Below are 22,829 nucleotides of genomic sequence, written 5' to 3'. Positions count from 1 at the left end.
CTAGCGACTGCAAGCTTGATATTCCTGTGGTCAAAATGGGACCACATGTGCCAGTACACCACAGAGGCGATTCAAAGAGGGAATACGGGATCTTACATGTTCTGTGAACGGGACTGACTAAGGGCAAATGGCATGGTTATCATGTAGGAGTACTTTGGAGTCCCACTTCAAACCACTGCAGAAGTCAGGAAAAAATCCAAGGAAGGAACAAGCCCTTTGTCTCCTCTCCCAGCCCGTCCAGCCGCCGCTGGTGAGTCAGCCCCAGACGCAGGGCACTGGGCCCTAAGAGCAGCTGTCAAAGAGGGCATGGAACAGACATGCCTGGAGAATTTACCTGGAGGAGACAAATATTTGGAAAAGATTTAGAAAGTCTTCAGAAGAATACTCTGTGGGAGGCATAGGCTGACTGAACATAGCAAAGCAACTGAAGGGGCCAGGGTGATGCCTTCACTTCCTCCATCCCCGGGGCCAGCTCACCAAAGGCAGCACAAGTGCTCCACTTTGTCTTGCTGAGATGCCTTCGAGCGGCTGAGAAAGCTGTTTTGCCTCTGTGCTGAGCTCTTTCTTGAGCAGTGCATGAAACCCCACACCACAGCTGGTGCTGATGAATTTCTTGCGATAACTGCTGCCAGGCTTCAAGACCAGACAGAGATTGTTGTCTCAGTACCCCACAAGCTGTCAAATAAAAGTTTATCATGGTCACTGAACCAGTAAGGCAAAGCCTTGGAGCATCACAAGCTCTCTGCAAAGCTCTTTCCCATTAGTTATGCCTGTCCCTACTGTCAGTCCTGTAGAAAATAACCGTTCCCCTTCTTTCAGGGCAAGTTTTAGTAAGTTCAGTCTAGAATTGTAACACCCCATGTAATCCTGTGCAGGAAGCTGCAAAACTTCCCTCTGAGAGTGTCGTTCTTGCTCCCAAATCTGTTCCTGACCTCTCCACATTTATTTTATGTGGGTGTGAAATTCTCTTTGACCTAATTACAATTCCCACTTGCCATTTTGGTGCTGGAAATGTAGATGTAGAGCTGCTGAACTAAAGTATGTCAGATGCACTGTGGTCACCTCTGTCTTTCAGAGCAGAGATGAGCAGACAAGGGCTGCAGGCACCGAGATCATTTTACATTTAAGCCAGTGTTTAATTCTCCTAATAGCCCCAAGATTGCAAGAGCTCAAAGCCTTACACCCAGGATTAAGAGACCTCCTAAATATAGGCTGCTTGTTGGAGGGAAGGTAAAAGAACAACAGAGTCGCTGAGAACTGTTCTTGAAAAACATTTATTTCTGTAACAGGTTTATAGCGCTGACTCCCAAGCCCCAGTGCAACACAGTTTCCCCCTACACATAATTCTGGGGACAATTACCTTTGATGGAAAAACAAAGCCATACAAAGAAGCCCCCCAAACAAACAGTTTGGTTCCAAACAAACTGTGCCCAGGTTCTCTCTGGGCCTCTGCTGTTGTTTCATCCCGACTGGGACAGAGCTGCCCTGCTCCATCCCTCGGTCACAGCTGCAGGATGTTTCACTGCCTGAAGGCCCCAAATAACTGAAGATATTTTGTTTAACTGAAAAAAAAAATAGGGGGGACATGGGCAGAGTAGGCTGCTAGGATTCAGCGGCTGCTATTTTTGCAGACATCATTTAGAAAGGAAATCTATGCGTTTCAGTTTCACCTCCTGAGCCCCAGCATTAGGAAAGTCAAATACAAACCCAGAGACCAATGTACACAAAATAGTGAACAAGTGTCCAGACATTTCTAAGCCCCTCAGTTTACTGTGCCATGATACCTCCAAAAAACAACAAAACCCCCACATTCAGATCATGTTGGATCTTATTTTTAAGAGGGAGGGATAGAGATGCAACACATAGCATAGCAACTGTCAGGCAATGTTTAAGGCAAATTTATTCCCATTTGTTAAGAGTTGAAGATTTTTTTCATTTGTTCGCTTTGTTGTGTAAGCTGTTAGATAACGTCTCAGCTGGACATTTAAGCTGAGACAATTTAATCAAAGTTTGAGTGAAGTCAACTCAAGTTGATCTGAGCCTGGCACAGCAAAAAATATTATTCCCAAGAATATAATTCAGAACAAATTTTTAAAAAAGTAATCGATGTTCAGAACTCCCCCAAAACTTTCTCCCCTCAGAGACCAGGTTGAGCCCAACTAAACACACAGACATGCACGCATACGAAGGACACAATGGCAAGCCTCTACAAACACAATGCTGAATAGGACCAAAGCAGAGCCAAACCTAAATTCCACAGATGCGAGAACATGGACAGAGTTATGAGTAAAAAAATGGGGAAAAAAGAAAAACAGAACCCCAGAGAGGGACGTTGCATGAGATGGAATGGAAAATAGAAGTCCACTGTATGCAAAGAAAGGGAGTTCTTAGGTGCACACACAGAAAGCTGGGGATTTCAGTTGCCTCATCTCTCAGTTGTGTTAGTTTGTTGTGCCTTTCCCCTCCCTTTCAGATCCAGGTGATGGTGCCAGGAGGTTTGTGCGTTTACTCAGTCTGTGCATCATAGTTAGCCCCCCCTGCTTTCTTCAGCTCGTTCTTGATGTAATCCTCATCCAGCTCTTTGTGGTCACTGATCACAAATTCTTTGGCAAAGTTCTGCAAGAGATAAAGAAAAAGCCTGTTAAAAAAGGGGGATGCTTGTCCAAATACCTGAATAAAGACGGGTTATCCAGCTTCCATGGCTGTATGAGCTGCATACCCTTATCTACTGTGGTAGGGATGATAAATAGAAGCTGTGGATGAGACAGAAGAATAGTGATGGCAAAACCCAAGACTTAACCTGGAAAAATTTTATGTGTCTACTTCTGCAGTCACTGGCTGCAAGACCCAATCCTGCCCTATGCAACAACTCTTCCTAGTGATAAATGCACAGGCTAGGTTAGGTCAAGTTTCCTAAGTAGTACGCAAACTAAAAAGCTCAAAACTGTTTACCTTCTAACTGCCACTGACCCTCAGCATAATCTTGGGCAAGTCACTAATCCTATCTGTGCCCTTTTTAGGATCCCTTCTCCGAAAAAAAGGAGAACAGTGCTATACTGCAGTACACTACAGTATCATACCCCATCGGCATAGGATAGGAGGATGCTTCGATTAAAGATTGAGCAACATGCAGATGGTACCAGGAGCAAATAAGTCTACTTGAGTAGATTTACTGACTCCTCAACTATCTAATACGCATCATGGCCAAACCCAAGATACTGTACCAGACAGGCTGCTGGTATTGTTAATAGGCTCCACTATGCTCTGTGGTCTAATGATCCAAAGTGACCTTTAAGGACACGCTTTATTAATACACTTGTGTACTGCAGAGCAGCTATCTAGCTGCTTGAATGCTCTTTGCAACTTATGGGAGCTGGGCAAGGCCTCGGCAGCATGCTGCGATGTGAGGTTGTGAACAGAGAAAACCTTTCTCGGAACAGATCACTGTGAATGGGATCCCATGGTGCCTTTAGGGCACTTGTCACGGCAGTGTCACTACAGTCAGGGATTTGTTCCTTTGTGGGGGCCCTCCTGCCTCATAGCAAGGGTGGCATGCATGTGTGTGCACAGATGCTTCAGCAAACATTCACATTTGCTTCTTGCTTTAGCATTTTCCTTCCCTTCCTAACCACAACTGAGAACACTGCATGTGTCTTTCCCTTCCCCCAACCCACAGAGGTTTTAGACAGCATGAAAAACACAAGCATCCATTGCACTCTGCAGGGCCAGGGACACACTGACGACAAAAAAAAAAAAAGAATTAAAATCCCAGCAGCCCTGCTGCAATGTCTCAGGGAAGCTGCAATGCCTGGCTCCCTGGGCAGCAAGTGCCCCGAAAGGTGATGGATGGAGGCTGCCTGGGAGAATGAGGTGATGCTTTGAGAGAAGAAGCAGTCATCTTGTGTGGGTCTCCGCGGTGCTGGAACAGCCCCAGCACAACTGTGGAGGGGGGGCTGTTCTAATTGGTTTCAGACTCTTAAGCCATGGGAGAGCTCTTTATTTGGCAGCGTCTCAAGGGTCTCAGTTTGGGATCAGAGTCGTGTAAAGGAGGGGGTGGAGAAGGATTCAGCTTGAAAGAGCCTCAGCACCCCTTTCATGCGGTGGAAGAAATGGAAGGGAGAGCAAAAACAGCTCCCTCCCCCCCGCCAGTCTCCCAGGCTGCGGCTGATCCTGTTTCATGCTGTAGGAAATCCTCACTACCGAGGAGTTGCTTGGGGGGGGGGAGAAAAAAAAGCTTATAGCAGCTACGAGAAGCCTTGTCTGCTCTGCTTTAGTTCAGCTGCAGCTAGACAAAGTCCTAAGCAATAACAACTGCTTCACAGCACCATTTTGCTCCATGCTTCAATGGTCAGCTTTCTTGGTGTGAGGACAGACAGACATTGCAGGCACTCATCCATGTCTTAGCAGAGTTCAGGGAAAATGGGAAAGAAGTTGTTTATTTAGAGAAAAAAATCCTTTTTCTGAGGTGGGAAATGAAGAAGCAAACTGCCCGAAACAACAGATTTGGTTATGCTCACAAGTGTCCTACTTCCAGATCTCCTGTGTGAGATCTCTGCAAAGCTCAGCTCTTGCTAAGACCAAACAAAGGATTTTCAACTATTTGATGCTCACTGAGGTGTGCTACCTATGTGATTTTTGAGCTGAGCCGCTTCAGTTTCTTTTCTAACCGTGCTAACAGGGTTAACAAATTTTCCTCAACTCGGGAAGCAGATTATCCAGGACTACCTGACTTCAGTGCTAGTCTTTGCCCTGAGTTTAGTGAGAACTGAGACTGGCCCATAAAATAATTTCTGAGGGACTCCATGAAAAGTATGTGTATTTTATAAATGTGGGGAGGCTTTCCTTCAATGCTCACTCTGCAGAATCCAGCTGATTCTGAAATTAAAACTGCAAGTGCACTCATGCATGATTAGAGGAGAACTCTGGCTCTCAGATCAGGCGACTGGGCACCCATGATCAACAGCAGCACTTTGCAGCTGAGGGCCATCTTACCCAGATTTCACTCTTTTTTTGCCCCCCACTGAAACTGCCGGAATGTAAAACTACTCCCAACTGGTTTAATTGGGTCTGATGTTAGCTAGACCAGGCAATGGTCCTTATTTGGCATGACTGTCACCTGCAATTATAAATAACTGATCATAGCAAACCGGCTCCTGCAAACCACCAGGAAAAATCCTAGCTTCAAGCGGCTAACAGCAATGCCAACAGGCATCTGACTTCAGCCAGATTTCTGATCTGCCACCGGATTTTCTTTCTGCCCATAAGAGACTGGGGTGGGGAAAGTCCCTGCTTTCTCTTCTCTCACACATACCGATATCTAATGCCTTTCAAGAGAATTGCAGAACTTAGAGCCGCCTAAGGCACAGTGCATAACTCTGATGCTTGGGACCTTGCTTTGCTGACATACATCTTCATTTTACATCCTCCACTTCCTTTTCTCTTCTCCTCCCCCTATCCTCAAGCTTTTTACAACCGCAGCAAGCCCTGTGAATGAATCCTAGCCTTTGTATTCACCCCAGAGTCACCAGCAGCCTACAGATAACAAAAACAATGATGACATTTATCTTTATCACTCTCGTGACACAACAGTGACCACAGTCTCTTTGCTTTGCCTCTCAAATCATTGAATGCTATGTAAAAAGTAAAGTTAATAAAGTTTACTCATGGTCCTTCAATACACCTATCTAACACATGCTTCACTTTGTGCCTGAGTAGCAGAGGATCACAGTTTTGCAATCCAATCCCCTGTGTCAACCTCCATGCGACACCACAGAGAGAAAGGGCTTCAACCATGCAGGTCAGGTTGCGGAAAGTGAGCCTGCATCTCTCCCTGGGAAGCATGAAATTTGTCCAGCAAGCTCAGTCCAGCCTCTCTCTTCCAGACAACTTTATGGGGGGAAAAAAAAGGGTGGAGTAGATTTTATTCCTCTTCCAGGCGCTGAATGTTTAGCATATGGGGCCATAAAATTTCCCTAAGCTGGCCAAGGGAAAATCTGTCTGGTGCAGATACTGTACCAAAAAGGTCTGCAGAGGCCCTTATAAATCCCAGCATGGGTAGGCCTGAAGCCAGAAGGAAAATCCTTATATCGTCTACAGACACTTGGGTTCTTAGCAGCTAGGGATGGTGCCAGGTAGTTGAGCAGCTTCTTGCTGTTTTTATTTACACTTGGGCTTGCAGCAGCCTCCACTGATGTTCAAAATCCTCAGTTCCACTGTGCTTAATGTCACCACTCCCATCCACTAGTCATCTTATTTTCAGTGCAGACGCAGTACAGAGGAGATGACATCTCCCGTGTTTCTTTTCCAGCACGGTATGAGTCCTGGACCTGGGGTCATGGGGAAGAAAGGACACATCCTATGGCTGTAGCAGAGGTATGTTCTAGCAGGCCTTCTCTGAGTACCAGGAGAGCTATAAAGTGACAAGCGCCGATAGCAGTACAGTACCACTGCCCTTCACTCTACCGTGGCTACACCAAACCTGGTCCTGTGATCAGCTGTCAGACTCCAAGCTATCAGCAAAAACCCTCTCTTCAAATTTACTCCTCGCCAATTTTTACATGGACCAATTCCAGCCACTGGGAGAAGCCAGCCCAAACCTCTGGCAAACACATTCTCTCAGCAACGGGAACTACATTTCAGCTGAGCTGCAAATTCTTCCTATCTGTGCTGCATCCCACTGGAAAAGTCACAGGGCTGTGTGTCAGATATGGGGTGATGAGAAGCTGCTTATTCTGGCCTGAAAAAGTTACTTATAAAGTTACCACCTTCTCTAGACTACAACTAAGAGTTCTCGTAAATCTATAGCCATTTGGTATGGTCATTACAGTAAACCAGAAGAGGAAAAACAGTCAAAAAGAACAATTCTGTTTGCCTTCCCAGCAGGATCTCACTCACCCTCCTGAGAAAGACTCTCTCAAAGCCACCATGACATAGCCGTTACCATATGAGTTTGATTTTCTGACTGCCTCTAACAAAGCTATTCAACCATCTTCTGTTTAGGCCACTGTACTAACATGAGAAACCTAATGCACATACATGGAGTTCTATGTGTTTTATCTGTCCCGAGACCAGGGACAGTAAAGCCGTAAGTGGGTCCTCCCTCATGAGGTACCAGCATCGGTGCAGTGAGGAATCCAGAGGGAAAGAGAAAGGTGAACAAAAGAAGATCCAGCCATGAGCTCCAAAGCAGGAACTCAGTAAACTTGTTGACATCACTAAAGCCAGGCAAATTCCTCACCAAAAATAATAATGAATAAAATGCCACGAATATTTGCTCACAGAAACAGAGCTGTTTTACCCTGAATATAATTTAGGCAAATAATAGAGCACATGACTTTGTGGGGGCAGGAGTGCTGAAGAAAACAGAGAAGAGTCAAAATTCATGGAAAATAGGACAAACTGGCAAAGGTTAGGCAGTCCCTTTGCTGAGACAGCCCTGCAGGGGAATACAGTCCCGTCAGGAAAAAGACCTCCATACTGCCTAATGAAGGGTTGAAACCTCCTGGTAGGAAATGCAGTCATGAAGGGCAACAAGTTCACAGAGAAGAAGCAACACTCAAAGGGAAACCGAGTCCTGTTTTCAGTTCTTCGGCATTTACATCAAAACCAGACCACTTTAGCACCAGTTGCCACTCCCAGCCCCACAACCGTTGTGCCTGGGCTTGTCCTTACTCGAAGAAAAGCACCATAACATCATCCCTCTGCCTCTCCTCAAAGTGAACGAGGCCATTCGTTCACTGGAAGGCCTGACGCTCCTGTACTTAAAACCCACAGCTGCCAGGTTTCACCTTGCAGGAATTTTTCTGGCTGAACTGAACCTCACGCTGGCAGCCGTTCCTAGCCATGACGAGCAGCATACACTAGCCTTGATTTCTGGGCTTAAGCTGAGCTGACCGACCTGTTTCTCCTGGGCCTCTGGAATAAAAGAGGTCAAAACAACAGCCCTCAGACCACAGAGAGTCTCCTGGATGGATTTGTACTAAGGCTGAATGAGCCACAGCTTGTGCATACAAAGAAGGTAAAAGGCAGAACCATCCTTACTGCCAGGGACATAAAACATGAGTTTAAGACAAGCTCTGGATGATCTCCTTTTTAGCCAAGCAGAAAATATGCCCAAAGCCTTTCTGTTCAGCTGGTATCTACTGGCAGCTGGGTACAACCTTGGCATGACAACGAGTGGCACACAGTGATCAAACTGCAGCTGTGTGGAGGACACAAATGCCGTGGGGTCTGCTGCGTGTGTGGCTCACGGTAAGCATCTGCCAGTTCACCCACGTGTACAAGGTGAGACATGCTGATGACAAAATAGATGCAGCCTTGTAGTTGAAGTCATCCTGGCTTACTGTTTCATAAAGTTCCCCTGCTGTTAAGTTTAGATCATTCTAGACCTAGGTTTAGGCTGTACCGCAGAAATTAACTCCCAAACATCTTAAGCAACAGCCTGCAAGGCATGGGACGTTGTGTGCTACTACCCCCCACCCCTAGGTCTGTCCTTGGCCTAGACAGAAGCTCACTGGAGAAAAGATGGGATACTGCATCACCTTACTCCATGTCTCCATTTACACAGGAAAGTCTCCATACATTAGTACTTAGTTATACCTTCAAGAAGATATAGATAAATACTTGTTCCCCATCCTGGCCTTACTTCTAACCTGCTCTCAGCTGAATGACTTGGACCAGGTCACAGGCTTGATTTGATCCAAGATTTCCAGCTGAGGTAAAGAGGAAAGGATGGAAAGTAAATGGCTGTGGAAAAAAGCTACTGAATGTTCCTTAAATGCAAAATGCACTTTTCTACAATCCAAAATAAATACAATAAATGCAAAACCCATTTTCCAACAACATTAAAGAGGTAATAAGGATAGTCCCAAATAAGCAAGAAGACCTGATTCTCAGCGAGTACAGATCAGGAGAACTATGGCTGTTTGTACCAGATGAGATCCATCCCTGTAATTTTACAGTTATTACAGCTAAAAATCAATTGTCCTTTCTTCGTGAGAGATTTTCTGGCAACCTCCTCCGCTGACTATCAGCATTGCCTCCCAAGCCACCTCCCTATAGAATTCACAGCACCTGCTCCCCCTTCCAAGGGAGGAATACAAAAGCGAGGGCAACCCAGTTCCTCTCCTTGCTTTATAATATTTCATCCTTTTGTTCACAAGCCCATAATCTACTCTTCAACAGTTAATATCCCTCGCGTTTTCCTTATGGCAGGTGCTTCTAGGAGACCGTTAATAATCACCATGTGTGAACACTCTTTATTCTACAGATGCAACATGGTGGGTTTTGCTTGCTAGGTGGTATTCAAGCTGACTGTCTTTCACTTTGAGTGTCTCAGTGGAAGAACAACATTTATTGGCGTTTGTTCAGCTTTGAGCAGAGCTCAACCGTAGCTCATCAATGCATCTACAACGTAGCAGAGAATATAAAGCAGGCCTCCCCTCATACTGGAGCTTTGGTCTTAAATAAAGAGCCACAGTTAGCTTCTGCAAATACTACAAGATAGTGAGAGCCCTTCAAGTTTTACTGAGGGCTTCTCAGACTGGAGAGCTGTTGTTCTGGAATCCCAACCAATCGCTTCTATAGATCACAAAATCAAAGCTGTTATGTGCTGTACAAAAAGCCTCCTTGTGCCACACTTCCTTGGAAGGAGAGCCATGTCGCACAGGGTAAGCGCACCTATGGGCCGTGCACACAACTAAAACTCAGAGAGCCAAACTGCATCAGTAGCCTAGATTCTCTTCAGGGTTTGTAAAGAAAAAAATTCCCACTTTAGGGTAATGCTTATTCCAAATGACAAACCAACACTGAGTCAGATCTGTAGTTTATCATTACAGCAAACAACCAACTGTATTTTTCTATGTATAACTCACATCTCAAATAATCTCTGTAAAAATCAGAAGCAGTGGGGTGACTGGGAATGTACTTTGAAGGTCAAAAGAACTTGGAAGAGTGAAATAGCTCTGCAATAAATTCCCTCCACTAAATTCCAGTTGGACTTCCTTGTCCTCTTTTGTTTTGACAGATTATCTGCAAGGTTACATGCATAAAAAGAATAAAAAGTTCCGCTTTTATCCTACGCAGAGGGATTCCACAGTTGCACATGTAGAACTATTCAAAATAGTTGTCAAGATAATGTCTTATGGAAAGATCACCATTGACATTACATTCAGAAATGCTGTGGAGTGGGTTATATACATGGTTGCTCAAAAAAAGTGTATTAAGCACAAGTTGTATTGTTTTCATATTTTAGTACAGATTAATTGGAATATGAAAGCTTTTAAGTAACAGCCAAGAATGGTTAATGTTCCACCAGATTATTAACTCATACAGACTACTAATCAAAGATGAAACAAGTGAAATTGCAAATTATATGTAACAGACCTGAGGGACAGATCTTAGAAGAGCATTCAGGAATGCTATTCAACTCAACAGGAATAAATTGTCTAAACATATTTTTAAAAAAATCTTGGGCTTAGGGACTCTTATATGAGTCATTCATTAGTACTCTATAATTTAATCTTCAGCTACAATTACATACTTTCAGCTGCTTCACATTTGCTTTCCTATCTCTCAGGTGTCATTATGGAATTTTCTTTTCAGAAAGGACCCCTCTGCATAGTTGTCATTTTGAAACATTTAGCACTAGTGCTTATCTTCTGGAATGATATGAATTTATTATATTCTTCACGCTTCTTATCTAAATATAATCTTCCGTATCATACAAACTACCAATGAATTTAGGGGGACTTCATTCTCATCCTTCATGTTGTCCTATTGGGAGATTTCTTTACACAGGCAAGAACACAGTTATTGAGGGAGATTATTTCAATGGTCAGCCTGTTCTCCAAGCACTTAAGAAAGACCATTTCTCAGGCATTGGAGAGCTGGCCCTAGGTTTAGCTGAAAGAGCTAATCTTGCTTTAATACTTCAGAAGAAACATGCTAAATGTTAGCATCTTCTCTGTTAAAGGCAGCTTTTCGGCAGCAGTTCTTTGCAGCCTTCCACAATTCACTTCTCTTGCAGCTGTTGCTTGTTTTCATGCGCTTGGACTGAGCTTAGAGCCCAACAGAGCCAGCCTGGCTCAGAGTGCCCTGGGAGGCCTTGACAGTTAAATGATAATCTCAGTGGGGGCAGATAAATGCAAGTGAAACCCTTCCAAGGTGCGTACTAAGCACATTTCTCTTTTTCCCTCACACGCCCAAGGCCAAACAGAAGACTATTCAAATCTAGTTAGCTATTAAGAGCTGTTAGTTAATTGGTACTGATAGGGACTTCAGACTTGAGTTGATTAGGTCCAGGAATTCCTTGTGCAGAGACAAAAGGCCTCAAGAGAAGTTTAAACAAGGGTGTGGGTTTTTATGTTTACCTGCTTAACTTGATACTGCCTTGTTCTCCACCATTCAATATTATATTATTTCCATATCAAGGAAGGAGATGGGAAACATCTTAATGGTCACAAGGAGGGGAGTGCATATATTCCCTCCTCATGAAATAGTTAAGACAGCCTTAAGCTCAAAGGTGCTTCTTTATGCCTGACTGCTCAAAGGGCAGATGTTAAGTCTTCCTAGCAGGAAGACAGGCAATAGGAAACTGTCTTCTTTTTAAAGGATTAACTACTAAGTTGAAGCATGATCCAATCCTTCCCCCTCTTTCCCCTCCTGCTGGCGTTTGTAGAGCTGAAAGTGATGAGAACTGGCAGTTAGAAGCAGAAAGAAGAGGTTACCTGTACTACTTCTTTGACCAGAGTCTTGTCGGTCCCAGTTTTGGCTCTCTGCAGGCCACTGACATCCTCTCCAATCCAAGTGATGAGGGCAAACTTGACTCGCTTGCTCATGGCATCGCCGGTGGTAAATCGGACAAAGCCAAACAATCGAACATCATCTGGAGAGACAAAGCAAAAAGGATAAAATTATTAAAACCAGAAACATCCCTGCCTTGCCATTTTCCAGGGTGAGACTATTGCTGTCAGCTTAAAGACCAAGCCAAGCTACTGATCCTGTGTTACAATACCATCGTTCGGGACTACCAGGGCAATACAGGGGCTCTGCTCATATTGCCCTTTACTTGCAAGGTGCACTTTGCCAGTGTTCGGTCTGCCTCTTCCTGGGGTGCTCTGAATTACTGGGAGGAAGCTGGCTGTGCTGGCCACCCCACGCCACATTAGTGTGCTGCTAGTGAGTTTGGAAATGGCTAAAATACAGTCAATGGGCAGTTCAAGAGGACAGAGCTAACCCCAGTTACACATTCAGCCAGATCATTCAACTGCAGGTCACTGTTCAAGAAGGGAAGAAAGTGATTTCCCAGCATCTCTTTCTTACAAGATAGCAGGATTTGGGTCACATTTTATAACATATACCCAGAAAGTGGCCATTGTGCAAATCTGATCCTTTTCCCTCCTTCCCTTCAGCAACATTTCTGGCTCACTTGTAGTATGAGTTTACAAGAAGGAGGGGAGAAGAAGGAGCAGAAGAAAAATCTGCAATTACTTCCCCAGATGTGTTTTTCTACTCCTTCTGAAGCCCTGTAGAGAAAGGCCTTGGATTTTAGAACTGTTCTGATCTTTGTTTCACAGCTGGTTTCTGCTATATCACGCCAGACTAGAGTTATTTAGTCTGGCCATATGTGTAAAAACCTTGTAAACTCCTTGTCTCGAAGAGTTCGTTCCTTCATTGCAGGGTGACTCATCAACCGAGGCAGTTGGACGCCTTCATGATCACAGGCACTTGGAAAGCATGCGATACCATCCACTCGTATCCCCAGCCTCGGTGGCATACACCATACTGGAGCCTTCAACCAGGATTGTGCAGAAAAGCAGAGCAGATGGACAGTTGTGCAATCGTGGAATATACCTATTCATAGCTACTTCATCTGTTAGAGGTCACTCGAGACCTCCTAATGAAATGAGATGACTCAAAATAGAAGAACAAACTTGCTGTTTGAAAAGAATCATGCAAATCCTGGTTACGCTTGTTGTGACCAGTTCAACATGCTTTATAGTTATGTGCTGTCTTGACTACTGCCAGGTGGAAACGCAGGCTCCAGGTGTAGCAATGTTTGCCAACATCCCCATCCCTGGATCCGTTACAGCATGCTCTGTGAACAGTCAGGACAGCCCCAGGAGCTCCGGGAATAGGGGAGAAGCAGCTCTACATTGCTCATCCCCAGAAAATAAGCTGCTAGAAGTCAATGCAAAAAAAGTGGGATGTTCTCTGAAAGCTGACAGATCTCAAAGCTTCTTTAACACTTTGTTTTGCCAAAGTGGGAGTAAAGACAACTTCCCCTTCATAAAAGAGAAGACGTTTTTAAGTCTGAAAAAAATCCACCTATGCTCTCCTTATTTTGTTCTCTATGTACTTTTTTGCCACTGACAGAGGACTACTGGGGAAAACTGGAAAATGTATGTAGGGATGTGTGTGAGCCGGTACAGTGCTTAAAACAAACTTCTCTCTAGATTTCAAAATTGAAACAAAGAGAAAGAGAGATCTTATTCAAAGGAAAAATCCAGATGGATCTTTGGAAGGAGAGTAAGAGTCATGTGTATCGACAGTGCAGGCAAACAAAACTTCTCTCTCAGATACCCTATTACTTTCAAGTACAAGAAATGCACGGAGGGACTCCTGTTTCTGACAGTAAATCCTCTTCCCAAGATTGATTAGAACCATAAATGAACCGACAGCCAGGAAATACCCAAGGTGAAGAGAGACAGTAAATCCCCTAACGTTACTATTAACAGTTCTATGAAAAAAACTTGCTTTCCCAGATCTGACAGTAAAGGAGGCCACACTCCGCTAAGAATTGTACTGTGGTTCCTATGGGAACACAGTGCTGGAAGGCACTTTAATGTCATGAAGTCCTGGCCCCTACTATACTGTAACCGTGTCACAGCCCTTCCCATGGACCCATCGCTGTCCACCTTGAGTATGTAGGTTTTTCATCCCTGCCCCTTCTACCAAAGGCTGTTACAGATCCTGAAGACTGCTTTGGAATATGCCCCTTTATAATAAAAATAATGCAAAAATATAATGAATGTGAAAAAGCAGTGCTTTTTCATAGTGATGTAGAAAGGAAGTTGAAGGAATTTATCCGTCAGCATGAACTTTAATTTGACATGAACCCACAGATCACTGGCAGCAGCAGGATTTGCTTCTCAGCAGAAGAGTTTGAGTGCTTTCCCATCCTGTCTGAAAGCAGCTTGATCAGTGGCACCAAAGAGAGCCAAACCCAGCAATTCCACGTGGGCTTTTATCTATTAGATCACCTACTACTCAGTGACTATGAGCAACTCTTACTTCATCATGTTAAGTCCCAATAAGTTTAACGAGCAACGGAGGTTAGATGCGGGGCTCTGAGTCACCATCCTGGGCAGAATTTACCTGGGGCTGGTTTACTTGTGGGGGCTTGAAAGGTTACACCCAAGCTGCGTGCTTTCTCCTCCTGTCTCCCCATGGAGGTTGTGTCCCCACAGCAGGCAGAACAGGCTCTTCAGCTGCCATCATTTTCAGTCCAGTGTTTTTAATATAAACTACCAATACGTGATGCTTTAACTTGATGTGCCAGTCTGTGAATTGCAGCAGCTGAGGAGCGTTTCAGCAGCTTCAGATAAAGCCAAGAGGGAATGTGAACTGGAGCCCTTAGCAATTAACATCTCTCTTTTCCTAAAAGTGCAACAGGGACAGACGCGGAGATTTTAAGCACTAGCTCAGCCTGGGTATGAGCCCCTCCAACTGCAGGTCAAAATCCCTGAGCAGAAGTGACTGAATTTCACAATTAGTCTGAAGCATGTTCAGAGTGATAACGGGATCAAAACGCAAATTCTTTTATACTCCCAGATTTCCTCTTTCATAGTTAATCAGTTCTACCCTGCAGATCAACTTGCTGTGCTGGAATGCATCAATGCCATCAGTGCCAACTCCCCTAGAAATCTCAAGGCATTAATATCCACAACACCCCCCCACCCCCCTTTTCACACAAAACCACTTATAGTGGTTTTAGGAATTTGCCGGGTGTGTGGGGGAGTGTAACAAATCAGAGAGACAGTAGATTTCCTCTAAAAGAGGAAATCCTGCCTAGCTCAACATAACCACCTTCCTAGTCACTAAGCCATGAATTTCAGGGCAGAGAGAAGCAAATAATAGATCTGCATAGAACTGAAATAGCAGCTTTATTTGAGAAGATCTCGAAAGTTACAAACAGCAGAAATTAACAACGTTAATTCCTACTAATATCACTACTCCTTTAACTGTGGTTGTACAGCATGACAATAGGGCTATAGAAACACTGAAGAGTACAATGAATGCCTTAATGAGCATCACTTAGTATTTTTCTCCAAACCCCTTACTTATCAGTAGGCAGGATTTTCCAAATATACTGATTAAGCTGCCCTTGGCTGTCAACAAAGCTGAATGCCAAGCTGCAGAGATCTCCTTGACGGTATTCTCCTCTTTTTCATCCACTCAAACCCTTTGGTTCAGCTGTACTAAAAAATTCCCCATTAGATTAAAATGCACTGACTCATCAGTAAAAGATAATAGCTGCAGGAAAGAAATACACTGTCAAAAGCTTCGCGGTTCTTAGCCTTACGGCTCTGAATGGCCAAGCCAGAGAGATGCCAAGATAAGGCCACCGCTCCCAGCTTCACCTGCCTGCTAAATCAAGGTCACATACAGCAAGGCAGCTGATGGAATGATTTGCTTTTGTGTTCTGTCCAACAATGAATTACTGGTAGCGCATGACAGGTTTCATGAGGATTTGTTTGTTTCAAATGAATCCATTTTAGATTAATTTGTCCATTTTCCACCTCTTCAGTCACCCCTGTAGTCACGTGGCTAGAAGTGCAGACAGAAAACCTTCCCTACCTCTTACTACACTGTTTTGTCCCTCTAACCCTGTACTGAAGCCCATATATCTCTGATGCAATGCTGCCTTGCACCACGCAGACATGTTCATTAAGTCATCTACGACAAATACAAAATGTTTGACCTCAGGACCGTGACCACAGGGCACGCTGTAGCTGGGGCACCAAACCTTTTCCATGTAACCTGGGGTGGCTGACGTGAGTACAGGGTCCTTGGGACACAAGTGTGTGGGGAGGATGACCCCACACTGACTTCTCCAGCTTTCTCCGGTCCAGCGAAGCCCCCAGCAGCGTTTCATCAGAATGAGTTGCTGCTACCCCAGTGACAGTGGTCCTGTAGTGGTCTCTCACCTGACCTGGGTATGTACTTGAGGGCAGAGTGGGAGGAAACAGGGGATCCAGCTAATCTTTGTTTCCCTTCTCTGAAGGAAGGAACGGTTATGTTAGTTGGCCAGAAGTAAGGGCCAGGCAGGCTCCAAAACAAAGGCCATGCAAAAGATACAACGCTCTTCTTTACCTGCTCTTATGCCTAGCACAGGATGGTAAAATGCTGACCCACAGCCATGCTATTTTAATTAAGCATCACAAAACTAAACTGAATGCAAAGAGTTACTATTTCAGTGCAGAACTCGACCTGATGAGTTACTCCCACAAAAATTAATGAGGAACATTCCCTAGAACAACCTCCTGCACATTGCAAGGGACAGTCTAAGACACAGCTCCAGCGGGCAGGAGATCGCTGTCAAACACATGCCACTTCAGCGGACCCTCCCAAGAGCATGACTTTCACAGCGAGCAGGGAGGGCACAGGGGCAGGAAAATGCTGCAAAGACAGTGTGAAGTTCCCACAAGCCACCCATGGCCCCAGGTCTTCCTTTAATAGATAATTAAGGGAAAGCAGGCAAGACGAACTTTAAAGAGGAAAAACAAAAGCAGTAGGAGACTGATTTACAAAGCCCATTTTAGCAACTTAAGATGTAGCCAAATACAGATAAGCACCTATCTCATTATATGTCCTCATGCATTTTTACAAACCTTTCCTACAACCTATGGTGCCAACATAATGTTGGTGATCTCTCAACTCATAGCTCCTAAATTTTATATGCAGGCCAGGCTTTATAGGACAATTGTCATAAGCCCCAAAGAGCCTGCACTTGTTGTAGGAGCTGATTCTATTTCAATTTTCTTCCCAATATTTTATGTCAACCAGAAATGATTTTATAGGGTATTTATTTCAGCCCAAAGATTTTCAGTTCTTCCTCGTGCTGAATGCACAGTGTGGTTTTGGTTTGATCTTTTCAGACACATGAATAACTATCCCATTTCATGCTGTCATTGCAATTATTTATCTGGACTGGGGCTTTCCAAATAAAAGGCTCATTATTTCTTTTGTCAGCGATGCATTGAAAAACAACTGTTCACATGTGGCATGGGGGAAACACAGTTTTCCAACCTCTCTGTTACTTAATGGCAGAATACATACTTTAAAAAAACTAAAGTAAACCACAGACAGACAATGCGATGCTCTGCTGCTTTGTAATGCAAAAACTGAGGCAAGCTGTCCGGTGCAGTCAGGTATTACCGACACACACAAAAGTTTAAGCGGATGTTTTTGACCGGACTTTTAGTTCGGTATCTCAGTTGTATGTCATTCTACTCTTCTCAGCAACAGCATCACCAGCCCAGTTATGAGACTTTGAAATTAAAAACAACAAAAAACCCGCCAAGAGCCTTCACATCCTTCCGTGCAATAACCTTCAACTCTTATCTGTGTTTCTGGCTTCAAATCCACCAGCTCAGCTGTTTTTTTTAAAAGTGTACTGATGGCACGTACTACTACACACCAAATTAATGCTACGTCTGGATCCATGCCATCTGCAGAGGCAAGGGCTGTAACTATGAAGTAAAATGGATCAAAAGCCTTGAATTAAGTCCTTATTTAATGCAGAGGTGATCTGTGCTGTTAAGCCCAACCAAAACAGTCCTTAGCCAGAAGACACAGGGGGTGTCTACGCTGTGCGTTTAATGACCCTGACACAATTAATGTCCTCAACTTTGGTCTCCAGACTCCTTGGGTCAGACAAAGGCCGATACTGTCACGTACATTGGTCATTACGCAGGACTGCAAGATGAAATGCCACCAGCGGCCACCTCCTAATCATATGAGGACTTTACTGTGCTGGTGGTTTAAACCAACCTCCTCGACTTTACTTTGGGATAGACTGGCAGAGAGGCGTTCACACATCTGGGGCTGGTCTTTGGAGGACAGAGAAGACTACTGCCTGAGACTCAAGCAGTGCCTACTACCCCCCAGCCAAACCGTATAAGTCTTGTGGCCTTATGCAAACCTCGACAGCAACAGCGTGACAGCAGCTGATAGGCAGAAGTCGAGGGTTCAGGCTGTGTTTGCAGCATAATCCTGGGACCCTGAACAAAAGAGCACTGAAGAAGCTTTTCTTACCATGTTTTCTTCCTTTAAGAGTGGCAATTGCTGTCCCCAAACAGTGGGACGAGAAAAGGTTGATAGTTTGATTATGCAGGTCCTTAAACTTTTCTGCTATTACCCAAAGCTTAGTAAAGAGCTTAGGAAGAAAAAGCCTCCACCCCAGGATATGTGACCTGGGGGTCTGATGTACAATGCGTATCTGAGTGAGAGTAATGAAACCCGCCCAAGGCAGACTGGCTGCAGCAGCAGTTCCTGGCTCAGGGCACGGGCTTCACTGCCTCAGGAGCTCGGCATCTCGGTCTGTCGTGTGTTCCTTCAACGGCAGCCCACAGAGCGTTGCTGGAGCTTTGCAGAGAGACGGTTTCTAACAGAGTCTTTTTGAACTGCTACTTCCATTAAAAGAAGCAATTTCAGTTTCTTGCTTTTCCCTTTGTCCTCAACCACTCTCATTCCCCGAGGAGGTATGCAGAATCAGGAATGGGTTGGGCCATGGTCTGCACGAAAAGGGTTACGTATGGGGGGAAGAAAAAGCGAAAATACAACCCTACTACCCTCCAGCCCTTCCTAACCTCTGTCGTTGCACAAGGGCAGGACATCCACCACAGGCAAATGTCTTCCAAACTGGTACAAAAGACCTTCTTGGTCTCAGAGCCACATGAATTAGCACACACTGACACCGCCTGCTCGGTAATTTAATGCCCTGGAGGCAAGCAATATGTACCGCATGCCGAAGGTGCTTTTAATAAGAATAGTTATTAAAGAAAGTGGGAGGGACAGATGTTTGCCACTCAGAATGGCATGAAATAGATGGTGCAGAAAGTAGAACAGAGCAAGCTCTGACAGAGGGGCTTGGTGACACTCTGCATCCTGAGGTTTTCAATTCCAGTTCCCGCTCTCACCTTCAACCACCAAATTATGCTCAGCTTCTACCAGAGGCAGCTGCAGTACTTTGTGGCTTTCAGGGCAGTGTTTTTCACAAAACAGGAATTCAAAACAAGGAAGGAAGTTTATTCTGATGCCTTTTTTTTACTCTCTTAATCACATTTTCTGAAGCTGTTTGCATTGATAGTAGCTCTTCTCCCCTCCAGCAAAATGGAGAAGGAGATGGGGCGTAGACCAGGAGGGAAGAGATGTAGCAGTAGGAAGAAATAATATTTAGCAGCAATTCCCATCCCCCCCCCTACTCCTTTTTACTGACTTTGATTCAGCTCTACTTCATAGTAACATTTGGCACCTTTCTTCCAGATGGGAAAGCAAGCTCTAACTTCAATGCTGGCACAAGCCTTGTTTTCTGACTACGTCTAGTGGTCCAGGTGAAGAGTTGCTGCACAGATGGAGGCACCAAAACTTGCATCTCTTGCTTCCCCAACTGCTGCACCCTAATTCGTGGGTGGAGGAAGATCCTTTCTAGCACTTAGCCAAGAACCTGGTACATGAATTTGCCCAGTTCTTTTAAGTTCTCCAACAACTGTGCTCCAGAGGTAAGTTAGAGAACAACCTCTTGCCCCTGGTCTGCCAAGGAGCAGCCCATACCAGGTGCATGCAAACGAAGAGGGAAAGAAGGAAGAGGGAAGGGGAGTGATGGAGCAGCTATAAAGGATTTAGCTCCACATTAAAGGCTAACCATAGGCCACAGTCTACCCCACAGATGCCCTTTATTTAACTCTTCCCCCACTGTGCCCATGCCTAAAATATGCAAAATTTCCTTTTTTGCTCTAAACATGCTTCAGTATTGGGGTCAGCTTGACACTTTGCTGGTATAAAACAAGGTTTCCTTGAACTCTGTCTGTTATAATACCCTGTTTATAAATAAGGGTTTGGCACATGCAAATGATGGCAAGAAAACAAACCTGGCCGTATTCCAAAGTGCAATATGTGCCTCCATTAGTTGTTATATGCATCCTACCCAGCCCAACCGGTGCCTGCTCTCTGCCAAAGCCCCTCTGCCCGCTGAGCCACTGGACAAAAGTATTCCCTTTGCTACAGAAAGGAAGCTAGGAACTGTTCTTGAGAGGGTGCCACTCCAGGCAAAACATTAAAAATCCGTTCAGACAAAATAAGGCACGGACTCCTTAAAAAAACAGGGAGAGAAAATAAATGGGGAAGGTTCCTCTGCAAGCCTCAGATGTCTGGAGATGCTGGAGATGCTCAGTTACCTTGGCCACAAGAGGAGACAGAGAACGTGGCACTCAGATACTGAAGCTGTTGACCTCCCAAGAAAACTACTAACCCTTCAGGCATGAACTTCAGAAGTGCTGAGCCCTGGGTTTCCCTGTATGCCAGGTAATTGCTTTTTTCCTTACGTTGCCCATTAAGAAGACTTGAGTGGGAAGGAGTTCTTGCAGTACAGGGTATCAGCTCTTCTGACATCAACTATAAGAGGATCCTTTTCGGTTTTGAGAATTTTCCCTGCAAAGATCTCAAGAACAGCTGGAAACGAGTCGCTGTGTTAATCCTAGTAAGACCCCCACGGCAAATGTTGTAGCAGAGCAGTCTAAACCGTCTTGATTTAGTGGCTGCTTTCCAAGGACTAAAATGTATTTTTCTCCTATGATATTTATTGACTGATGAGACCAGTCCTGCTCTTATTTAAATGACTGGAAGTTCTCCCCTCCATCTCAGGGGAGACCATTTGGACAGGCACTGGCGTTTCAATAGCTGTGGAACTCTGACTACAGTGCCTCCGGGACTCGCCCCACCTTCAGAAGGGAGAGACTGCTCAATACACAACTCCTTCGCAATACAGATACATAACTCTAAAGATACAGGTTAACCATAATACTTGATTGTGGAGTAACTAGATCAGTGAGGACGACTTTGCTATAGTCCAGTATTAGTTACAAATGCTTCCATAGCTCGTCACTTGGAGACATTGTTAAATAGCGGCCAAGGTAGGAGGAAAAGCTATACAATTCCCCTGTACAAGTTATTCTGAGAAAAATCAAAGCCCGCTTTTCTAAAACATGTCAAAAGTTAAGATCAGATGAAGTTAAATATTTCTCAACTTATTTTCATTTTCCCCAGGCTTCATGTCTCCTGTTAATGTTCTACAACCGACAGTTCAACAATCAACTGCCACGTTTAAACCTAGAGCCGCAACTGTTGCCGTTGTGCAACGCCTCATATACGATTGTTTTCAGTGCTGTATTGTTCGAGCTGATCTTCGGCATAAGCACTCTCTTCTCAGGTTTCATGTTCTTAAAAAATCCGAGCAAGCCTTCTAACTGGAGTTACTGTAGCGCTATGAATACAATTTACCGAAGAATTTTATTGCAAAACGATCTGTATGACCGCATCTTTTTAGCCACAAAAATTGAGTCTTTTTTGCTTTGAAACTGCAGTGCTAAGCAAGGAGACCGTTGCTAATCAAGCGTTTTATCTTGTTTATAACCGAGAAGCAATGAAAAATTGTGCAAAGGGGGGAAAAAAAGCCCAAAGGACCTTAAGTCTAAGGGTGAGACAAAGGACCAGCTGGACTACGGACTTCAGTGAGTTGCACTCTGTGGCGGCTGGAAAACAGATCATGCAGGACAGGGCAGACACAGGGAAGCAGCAGCACTAATTCCAGTTTACCCAAGTTTTCTCCCATCCTTTCCCCCCTTGCACCGGGCAGCAAGAAACCCGGTAAGGTGCCAAAGCAATCAAGACGGAGCTTACCTGTGCATTTCCTTTTAAAGGTTTCATAGTCTACCCCTTGGTCTCCAGGGACGATTGTAGAGCCATTGTATTTAAAAGTCACCCTTTGGGAAGGGGAAAAGAGAAGGGGAGTAAGGCATTTAACAGTCAGCCTTTGGGATGGGGTAAAGGGAAGGCGAATAATGCATTTAAAAGTCACCCTTTGGGAAGGGGAAAAGAGAAGGGGAATAAGGCATTTAAAAGTCACCCTTTGGGAAGGGGAAAAGAGAAGGGGAATAAGGCATTTAAAAGTCAGCCTTTGGGAAGGGGAAAAGAGAAGGGGAATAAGGCATTTAAAAGTCAGCCTTTGGGAAGGGGAAAAGAGAAGGGGAATAAAGGCATTTAAAAGTCAGCCTTTGGGATGCGGGAAAGGGAAAGGGAATAATGCATTTAACAGTCAGCCTTTAGGAAGGGAAAAGAGGAGATGGGGAGGAACATACTGTCAAAAACCCCCATCCTTTAGGAAGAGGGGGAAGAGGAGAAGGGGAATAAGGTCTATAGAAGTCACCCTTTGGGGAGGGGGGAGAGAAGAAGGGGAATCACAGAGCACCGGTGCCTGTCCGGGAGCTGCCGGGGGCCACCTACCAGTTCACCTCGGTGGCATCGTCCCTGACGAGGTTGTACGCCTCCCTGCACGCCTCCTTGTCGATTTTGGTGGCCATGGAGCCGGCCGGCCGGGCGGCCGAGCCGGGGGAGGCGAAGGGGGGGCAGCGCGGAGCGGCGCGGAGCTGGGAGGAAGAAGAGGAAGAGGAAGAGGAGGAGGAGGAGGAAGGAGGAGGAGGAGGAGGAGGAGGAGGAGGAGGAGAAGGAGGGGGGAACCGCCGCTCCTGCCTCTCCCGCACCGCACCGCG

At 45.0% G+C, this 22,829-nt stretch overlaps 1 protein-coding gene across 1 annotated transcript; it reads right to left on the bottom strand.

Moving 5' to 3' along the window:
• Positions 1-1,258: 1,258 nt before the first annotated feature.
• On the bottom strand, positions 1,259-22,765 carry COTL1 (coactosin like F-actin binding protein 1). The gene is made up of 4 exons (XM_052796835.1): positions 22,564-22,765; positions 21,961-22,043; positions 11,727-11,884; positions 1,259-2,616 (listed from the first exon to the last, which is right to left on the bottom strand). Exons 1-4 carry the CDS (start codon positions 22,638-22,640, stop codon positions 2,506-2,508), a joined length of 429 nt encoding a protein of 142 aa, XP_052652795.1. The 5' UTR covers positions 22,641-22,765; the 3' UTR covers positions 1,259-2,505.
• Positions 22,766-22,829: the final 64 nt, after the last annotated feature.

Source organism: Harpia harpyja, chromosome 9, assembly GCF_026419915.1.
Source record: "Harpia harpyja isolate bHarHar1 chromosome 9, bHarHar1 primary haplotype, whole genome shotgun sequence".
In the NCBI taxonomy this organism is placed as follows: domain Eukaryota; kingdom Metazoa; phylum Chordata; class Aves; order Accipitriformes; family Accipitridae; genus Harpia; species Harpia harpyja.
The sequence above is the reverse complement of the archived record's forward strand: the minus strand, read 5'-3'. Positions and strand labels throughout refer to the sequence as shown.

What these genes read in the sequence shown, in the direction of transcription:
- COTL1 (XM_052796835.1), bottom strand. Translation starts at nt 22,640, where the DNA reads ATGGCCACCAAAATCGACAAGGAGGCGTGCAGGGAGGCGTACAACCTC. An exon ending in CTTTAAAAGGAAATGCACAG is followed by an intron (nt 11,885 to 21,960) that starts GTAAGCTCCGTC and finishes TTGTCTCTCCAG; the next exon opens with ATGATGTTCGATTGTTTGGC. An exon ending in TGGTCAAAGAAGTAGTACAG is followed by an intron (nt 2,617 to 11,726) that starts GTAACCTCTTCT and finishes TATCTCTTGCAG; the next exon opens with AACTTTGCCAAAGAATTTGT.